At 34.9% G+C, this 9,332-nt stretch overlaps 1 protein-coding gene across 1 annotated transcript; it reads right to left on the minus strand.

The window, feature by feature from the left end:
• Positions 1-4,357: 4,357 nt before the first annotated feature.
• On the minus strand, positions 4,358-9,106 carry LOC142530401 (nucleotide-sugar uncharacterized transporter 2-like). Its single transcript, XM_075636236.1, has 7 exons — positions 8,759-9,106; positions 6,770-6,921; positions 6,474-6,682; positions 6,289-6,382; positions 5,809-5,975; positions 5,530-5,700; positions 4,358-4,871 (listed from the first exon to the last, which is right to left on the minus strand). The coding sequence occupies exons 1-7, from the start codon at positions 8,829-8,831 to the stop codon at positions 4,583-4,585; spliced, it is 1,155 nt and encodes a 384-aa protein (XP_075492351.1). The 5' UTR covers positions 8,832-9,106; the 3' UTR covers positions 4,358-4,582.
• Positions 9,107-9,332: the final 226 nt, after the last annotated feature.

The raw sequence follows: 9,332 nt of genomic DNA on the forward strand, positions 1-9,332 counted from the left end.
TATGTCTCCAGATTGCTTCTGTAATTCTTGCATCTTCTCTAATGAAATAGAAGACTTGTTCCATGCATTTACCAGAACCGATAGCTTCTGATTCTCAAACCTCATTGTCTGGTAATCTGGATTTACTCTTTCATTCTTAGTCTTCAATTTACTTATCTCAACTTTAGATTAATACAGCTATTCTCTTGCAACCAAGTGAACTTACTAATTTGATCCTTTAAGTTTTGATTTTCCTCGAATGATTGTGAAAGTCCTGAGTACTCTTCTACCATGTCATGCAGTGCTTTAACCAAATCAGTTCGTGTAAATTCATTAGTCAAAGTCAAATACCTCTCCAGATGTCGAGGTTGATTCAGTGTCTGCCATGAGACATTTGATCTCTTCTGCATCGCTATCACTGGAATGACTTTCTGAGTCAGAAGACTCAGAACTAGAATCCGCCCATTTTGATTTGCTTTCTTCTGCAATCATCGCCTTGTGGTCTCTTCTGGATTTCTTGTCATTCCTCCTGTATTACTTTTTCTTTTGATCATTCTTCTTTGACTTCGGACAATCAGCGATGAAATGCCCGAATTTTCCACAGGTGAAACATACCATGTCACCAGGTGGTGAATCTTTCTTAAAGTTTCGGTTAGGACCCTGATAAGCTCGATGATTCTTCTTCATGAATCTGGAAAATTTCTTCACAAATAAAGACATTGCATCGTTGCTGATCTGTTCAGCAGTCTTTTCAGATGTGTTTTCAATGACAATAGCAGGTGATGCACTTGGAATAACTGCAGCAGTAGCAGTAAGAGCCTTGGAATGTGGATTTGATGAGGGTTCTTCTCCACTTCTCACTTCCAGTTCAAACTCATAGGCTTTTAAGTCTGCAAACAAGTCGTGTAGTTCTAACTTGTTCAGATCTTTAGATACTCTCATAGCCATAGTTTTTACATCTTATTCTCTGGGTAAAGCTCTCATAACTTTGAGTGCTATTTCTCTGTTGCCATATTCTTTCCCCAGAGCTGCTAGCTCATTAACTAAGCTGCTGAAACGTTCGTCAAACTCTTTCAGAGTTTTTCCAACTTTCATTTTGAGATTTTCATATTTCTGCATTGCTACAGACAACTTATTCTCCTTTGTCTGTTTATTTCCTTCACAGATTTGGATGAGTTTTTCCCAAATCTCTTTTGCAGTAGAACACATCTTGATCTTGCTGAATGTGTTCTTATCAAGCGTTTTGTAGAGAATGTCCTTCGCAACATTGTCTAGATTGTATTTTTTTTGTCCTCGTCGGTCCATTCACTTCTGTGCTTCTCAACCATCTGAGGTGCTCCCTCAGTAACAGCAATAGCAGTGTTAGGCTTTAAAATCTTCAGTGGACCATCTGTGATGAAAAACCACATGTCATCGTCTTGAGCTGAAAGATGAGCTTGCATCCGGATCTTCCAGTCATCGAAAATCTTCTTTTGAGAACATGGGTACTTTGCTGAAATGTGCCATATCTGTTGTAAATATTTAAAACAAGAAAAATCTGCTCTGATACTACTTGTTGGTGATCTATAAGGAGTTTAAAGGGGGGTGAATAAACTCTTTCCTTTGTTGGATGATTTTGCAAAAGATGCTAGAATTCTGTTAGAGATTGTAACTGATCTTGTTCGAATGTAAGTCTATTAGATCACAATAATAAGTGCGGAAACGATCCAATGGAGTACGAAGAGAAATAATAAAACAGTAGGCAAGTTGAACAGTGGTTGGTTCTGGAAATTCGAAGATAAAATCTTCTACGTCTGCCCTTCTTTTGTTTCCAGAAGGTATCACTAAAAGACTTTGGATATTACAGTACAACACTTGTACACACCCACTTCAGTAAGACTTACCCTTAGCCTACTGAAACTCTTAGTTACACAACTCGGTAATACGAATACAACAAAGTTCTGGAAAAGACTATTTTCCATTTTACAAACTCTTCTCAATAAAATATAGTAAATTGTTTAGCTTGAAGAGGTTTACGAAACAGTCAGAACGAAGTGATATCAGAAGATCGAATATAGATAATGAAGCGTGTGCTGGTTTTTTGTATATTGAGCTTGAGGATAAGTAGACGATGATAGCTCAAAATTCACGCTGGAATAATTCGTTGCGTTGATAATAATAATAACGTTGTTTTCTATAAAGGATTGACCTCTATATATATAGAAAACTTTGAGTCCAACGTCTATAATCAAAAACAGCTTCTGAGGCTCTTGAGTAAAATCAGCTTTAATACCTAGAAAGGGTCCTGCAGAAAGCTTTCAAAATAATAAGTCTTGCTTCATACCAAAACTAGTAAGGAGCGTTAAATGTTTTTGTTCAACATTAATGGTGCAATAAATGCTAGTACTAGGTAAAGTAACGATAACATTTAAGATTGTAACGATTCAAGTAAAGACGTTAAGTTACTTCTGCTTAAGCTAAGTTCTGCTCTTAAAGCTAAGTGCTGCTTCTGATTTTCTAAGCCGTTTAAGTACTCAAAGAGTACTGCTTCTGTCAATGCGATACGAGAGCTTCTGCTTTTATCCTCTCTTCTGATTATAGCTCTCGCGACCTACTGGTTTTGACTCTCATCACCACAATAAAATTAAGTCTAACAATAACCCATTTGGACTATCTTTTCAATACCTGATGTCCGGACAACCCCTGTTTTGAGAGAAATATTAAGAATCGCCTCAGCTTCGTGGGATGTAAAAATATGTCTCACAAGTTCTGCCTGCCAATATCTTGAACTAGAAATCAGTCTGGCCACTCTCATGATAGGATCCACTCGAACAACTTGATTGCTTTTAAAGGATGGGATACGTGGGATCCAAGGATCAGATTTAATGAAGTGTTGACCATCTCTAACTCTCCAACATAATCCTCTTTTCAATGAAATAAAGGAAAAAAAAAAGGAATACTAGTAGTGTTTTTTATGCTCCACAAAATTTTTATTTTCCATAGTCTACTAACCATAAACCACGGCTAAAATTAAATCTTAATATTATTGCTATTCTTTCATTAATACTTACATCTTATACTCTAATTACAATTAGCACGCTTAAAATGAACAAAGAATGCATAATGTAGACTACTCTACGGATCTTAATTACTAATATAGTGTCTATATTATAGATTATTCTCAGTTAATGGCAAATGAGCGCATAGTTCCCACTATCCTAATAATTCAAGAATTATTTTATTATTTTAAAAATATAGAATACTTTGATATAAAAATTAATACCTTAATTATGTGACATTTCGTATACTTCCTTTATTATAATATTGAAATTATTTTTAGGTAAAATTTTGTAGTATCAACTCCCTTTAATGGCCACTTAGCAAGTCAAATGTGATACAATGTATAGATACATATTACATGATTTCAATTTTGACACCTTATACCCTATGGATGGGCCCATCAAAATCAGGCCCAAACTCTCGCCATGGCCCATGAAAGATCAATGTATTCTCCTATAAATACCAGGTTTTTGAGCGTACGATTCATTAATTCACTATATATTATTTTCGGCTGTATCCTAGCTGCTCTCAACTTATATCCTCAGTCTCTGACTTGACCGTCGGACGGGCTACGTCGGGACACCCTCTCGGCCCCCTTTTAATGGTCTTCTTCGTGATTTCAGGCTCAGGACAAATTCGAAGCTTGCGTCTGGACTAGTGTCACTTGCTGGAATCGGACCCTAAATTTTCAGTGAGTATCAACACCCCGTATGGGGATAAATTTGTAACCTGTTTTTCATTTTTTTTTGCCCGGAAAAAAAAATAATTTGTCCGAATATCGTTGCACAAACATAGAGATGTAATCGAGTTGAGTCCAGCCAAACTTTTGAATGTTTGAACTTGACTCTTAATAATCGAGCGAGTTCGAGCTTTATTTAACGAATATATTTATTGCTCACGAGCTTATTCAAGCTTTTATTGAGCCTAAATGAGCTTAATAAATAAAAATTTTATATTTAAATCTTCATTAAATTCATTAAAAAGTAAATTATATATTTAGATAAAAATATAATATTCTTATTAAAATTTTTATATTTATTATAATAAATAAATTTAATAGACTTTTTTATATATTCCATAAGTAATGTTCTAAATCAATCAATCAAATATCAAAACTATTAGTTTTTCATCTAAGAGATGACTCGTAAACTTATCAACGAACGTGTTCACAAGTTAACAAGCCGAATATTGTAAAACTTGAGCTTGGTTCGTTTATCTTAACGATCATAATTAAACAAACTCAAACGAGTTTTTATTGAATCGAACTTGAACAACTCACAAACTGTTGGACTCATTTACATCCCTACACAATTCTCTCAGTAATTAAAAAAAATAAAAATGAATAAAATTAAAAATTCGCAATAAAAGCCCAGAAAATTACAGGCAATATACACATATCAGTTGAAATAATAAAGGTGTGTAGATCGCATTTACAAACCCTGTTTGTATAAAACGTTTAACCAAGCAAAAACACGATACAATAATTATAAACCGGACGATAAATGTATACATTAAACCAGCAGGGTTGGTAAAAGCTTTCAACAATCTCTTCTGCAATTCCCCATTACACGTGCTCCTCTCCACCATCTTCATGGTGGTTCTCGCCATTTTCTTTTCCGAGGTTCGATTTTGATAATGGCAATGCTGATGATTGCCTCGGAGAATTTTTGGTTGCTGATTGGTGCCGTGAATTCAAGTTGAGGTACGTGTAGAAGGACATGCCAACGAGTGCGGTGGCTGCTCCAAGAATGCTAGTTGGTCCAGGATTTGAACCAAAAAGATGAAAACCTCCAAGAAGGATGACACACGTTTTGAACTGTCCAAGAACGACGTGGGTCGTAGCAGAAGTTGCCCTACTCGGAAAAAACAGTAAATCTCGGATCATCGACACATTATAACCAAGAGGCATTTTTTAGATTTATTACAATCATAGTTTAAAAAGCATACTAGATTCAGTTGTGTTAGAACGTGGATCGGAAAAACAAAAACATGTCATAAGTTACTCTACAATTGCTGGTCCAGACAACTAGGAACAGCAAGAGAGCCAATGAGAAGCCACTGCACAGCTCGATTCACTTTGGATGCCTTTTGCTAAGCAAACTAACTGGTGCATAGATCTTAATATAATGTGAAGAAAGGTTACGTTATCCATACCGACTCAGATAGTAGCCATTTCCAAGGATGCCACGTCTAATTTGCAAAACACTAACGAGGTTTTTGTCGAACACCAAAGGAACAGATTTTCAAGGGAGTGAAAATTCATATCCCAATCTTGAGAGTGGAAATCATATGCTATCATAAAGCTTTTTGAAATATTTTATAAATGAACACAACTATTTCCACGTGAGTGGGCAAGTAAAGAATCAAGAACTTCGATCAACTGTAAAATAACCAAATCACAAGAACATATTGGTCATCTATTTCAAAATTAACCAAATCAGATGAGGGGAAAAAAACTGTTTCTACAAGAATAGAAGCAACAAATCAATTGTCAAAGCAGAGAACACATACCCGAGTGCTAGAGCACCAGACCATTGAAGCAAGAAGCCAAGAAAGGCTGAAGCACCAATGGCAGCAGAGTTATGAAGGCTCCAATCAAATGATAGGACACCAGGAGGGTCCAGTGATGGCATTAACATCAGCAAGAAAAACAAAGTAATTGGTGTCGTCTTCCACATTAGCCTGTCATACATAACACGCAAACATGAACTTACAATCAGTGACGTTTTCTGAATGTGTCAACAGAATGAATAAATACATGTTTTACTCGGAAATCCTACGATGCCTTACGCTAAAGCGGTCCAGTTTTCTTGTTGTTGAAGATTAGACCACAATATTTTATTAACAGCACTTGGCACAATCCAAGCCAGTGCTATGCAAGAGCCGAAGAAATGAAACTGAAGATCAGTTACCGTAGCCACAGCAACACCAACTGATACTACAGCAAGAGCAAACACCTAGAGAAATTGTAATAAGCATCAAACACAACAAAACCAAAGTAATTACCAATTTTTCTTATTTAAGAAACAATTACAAATTTCATACGCATAAATATACGTGAATAACAAGAATATACAGGATGACCTTACAAATATAGGTGATGACAAAAGTCATTTTTGACCAACCAAACAACCCAATGTAGAGCTGCTTGTTTTTCATAGTACAAATTTTGATTCAAATCACATCAGTGGGTGAAATTTAAAATACTAAAATAATTACGTTGGTCCTTTAAAAGTTTAGCATTTCCCAACTACCAGAGAGTATTATTACCTTCTGTGCTGAGATTCTTTTCCCGAATAGCATGAACTCTGCTAAAACAATTGCTGGTGTTACTGCAATCTTAGCCATCTGATAAAATCCAACACTGAAAAATATATCTTCTCTATTATTCAAGAAGTACAGATACAGATAGAAAAAAAAAGAAGCAAACACTAAAAGGTAAGTTGTCGCCTCACCTATTGTATTTTAAGCTAACGTTGGCAAGACCGGTAGAGAGCGACATAACAATACCGAGAGACAACAATGAAAAATATTTGGTTGATTTCGGAGGAGAAGATAAAGAGAGTATGGACAGAGCTTTTAAAAGAGCCATTATCACCCAACTAAATAAATAATGAATAAAAGTTAAGAAAATAGGATAATTGAATCCAACTTTTATGAGAACCTGAAAAACAAGAAGCGATGGTCAGAATCTTTATTATTAATTGATTTGCAAATAGCATGAAATATGTGCGGGGGATATATGGCTTACCAATTTATTCATTAAGATTATACTGACAGAAACCAAGAAATTAAATGTAAGTGCAATGGTGGGCCCCAATAAAGATTGTTGCGGTCGCTTCGCCCCACTGAGTGACCGCAATTTACTAAACATGGAAGCGCGTAACTCCTCCAGTGCTCTACCTAAAAGAATTGAAGAAGCATCAGTGTTATGCATCTTAAAACAGGGTAAAAAATCCTTGGAAATAAAAAAAAAACCTTGGTGGCTGCAAAACATCAAAATTTGAGGAAAACAATATGAAACATATGTATTTATAGATAAAAGCCATGCCTTGACAAATTGTTAGCTGTTAAGTCATGACAATTACTCAACCAAATTAAACCTAATTTCCAGATCTTGAGATTCCATATTTTAAGATTTGGTCGTGGAAGCAAAGGATCATATGATACGTTCACCACAATATGATATTTCAAAACAACAAGCATAAAAGAGAGAGAAAATTGAACAGCATATATGCTCCTGAGAATAACAAACAATGGCTGAGTTTACAAAAACAAATTGATATGACTAATAGACAAGAAAAAATAACACAAAAAAAACTGTGAAAACAGAAACCACGGAAAATTTTTAAAAACCATAGAGATGCATCAAACTAACAATCCAAATCTGGAATATCCCACTCTTTCCCAAGTGAAATATATTTGAACACGATCTTTAACATCTCATAAGCAAAACAAGAAAACCAGAATTGAAAAAGAAATTGGAATTGATTAGTTCAATCATGCCCTTCGACAGGTTTAATAAGCTGTGTTTTAAACCAGCTACACCTTGGAAAAAATTTAAGTTGCATGAGATTTCAGTGCTTATTATAGCTTCTTAGCATAACAATTCGAAGCGGAAGATAGATCAAAGCTTTTTATACCTAGACTAGATGATAGGTGAGTGGAGGAAGGTTGGAATGTGCAAACAATTGAAACAAGCAAAGATGTCTCAAAGTGAATGGGATCGCCAAATGTAAAGGTGTCCATGAGCCTACGCAACAGGACTGAAAAAAGCACTTGTAAAACCATTCCGAGACTTCCTAAATCAAGTTCAGTTCAATGATGGATCTATGATAAATCTTAAGCTTTTTGTTTTGATTTTCCTCTAATTTGAAGTTCAATGTTTTCTCTCAATATTTCTCAGGGATGATTATTGGCACTTAGATGTGTAGTGGTGGTTCTTCAACTCTACTTTTATAAGCCAATTTCAACTTCGGATATGGTGTGCACGGCGTCATGCATGGAAAAGATTTATGGCCCCTTATTTTGGTTAACCTCATCATTTCAAGAGCCAAAACACAATCGAAGATCCTCAGAATCATCACCTTACTAAAAACACCATCAAGATAAGCCCTAACCACTAACTAAAATGACATGTCGAACATCAGTTTGGTTACTTAAATCCACTGCCGTATTTTAGCATCTATGACTATCTTTCTTCCTTGAGTAAACTTGTGTAAAAAATTGAAACTTTATAAGAATCATAACAATTAAAGGGAGGAAAAAATCGGATCTTGCTACATGTTAGCCCCTCTCAAGCAACTAAAAGTTCATTCTTGTTAACAATGTAAACCGGTAAATACAATTCAAGGCTTGAAACAGAGAACCATATGCTTGGAATTATGTTAACCCTACATTCAAAAATCAGTCATCTAAAGCGATGAAAACTGACTCCAAACACGTAAAAGAAGGAAAAGAAAACGCATACTTTATACAGTTAAAGTTTCAAAACTGCTTCAATACACCAGATCAATAAAATTTAATCAGTGTGTTAGTTGATTGATTAATACCATTTTCCCAACGTTACCACAATCGTTTTTAATAAATGGTGGAATTTGCGATTTCTTAAAGAAAACACATTTCAAATATTTTTCACAAAATAAATGTGTACACGTTTTAAAAAGAATATCAAATTCTGGGGGAAAAAAATACAGAGGTAGCCCAAATAAAAGAAAGAAAGAATGTGAAAGTAATTGACCTCTTTCTCCACCATCACTATCCTTTCTCTTTAGAATTTTCCTTATATCTTTTCCAACAAAAACACCCAACATTTTTTCTTCTTCTGCTGCTGAAACTGCTATTTTCTGTATCAGAATCCCAGCATTTCCCTTAACAGATAGTGTGAGTAAGCACTGAATTAAAGAACATAATATGCATTAATTGGCTTCATATCTGCAAGCCCATCTCTTATTGGATATAAATGACAATATAATTATATTTACAACAGAATTTTGTGCATCGAGCAGATTTAGAGAGAGAGAGAGAGTGCATGTGTGTGCGTGAGAGAGTGCGGCGGAGGATCCTGCGGTCAGATTTGAGTGTGTTAACGTAGTTAAGGCCCTGTTTGGGTGGTGTTGATAGATATTTTCAGGGACATCTTATTTTACATAACAATATAAACATGAATCATATTTTTACTAAATGTCATTTAGTTATATTTGGAATTCTAGAGAAAATATTAATTTATAATATTGACGGGACCATGGTTTTATACAAATAATTTCCAAAAAATTATTATGTTATTAATTTATCGAAATTATTAATTTAACACA

Source organism: Primulina tabacum, chromosome 2 (assembly GCF_025594145.1).
Source record: "Primulina tabacum isolate GXHZ01 chromosome 2, ASM2559414v2, whole genome shotgun sequence".
Lineage (NCBI taxonomy): Eukaryota > Viridiplantae > Streptophyta > Magnoliopsida > Lamiales > Gesneriaceae > Primulina > Primulina tabacum.

What these genes read in the sequence shown, in the direction of transcription:
- LOC142530401 (XM_075636236.1), bottom strand. Translation starts at nt 8,831, where the DNA reads ATGTTGGGTGTTTTTGTTGGAAAAGATATAAGGAAAATTCTAAAGAGA. An exon ending in TAATCTTAATGAATAAATTG is followed by an intron (nt 6,683 to 6,769) that starts GTAAGCCATATA and finishes CTTGTTTTTCAG; the next exon opens with GTTCTCATAAAAGTTGGATT. An exon ending in TCTGGTGCTCTAGCACTCGG is followed by an intron (nt 4,872 to 5,529) that starts GTATGTGTTCTC and finishes TTTTCCGAGTAG; the next exon opens with GGCAACTTCTGCTACGACCC.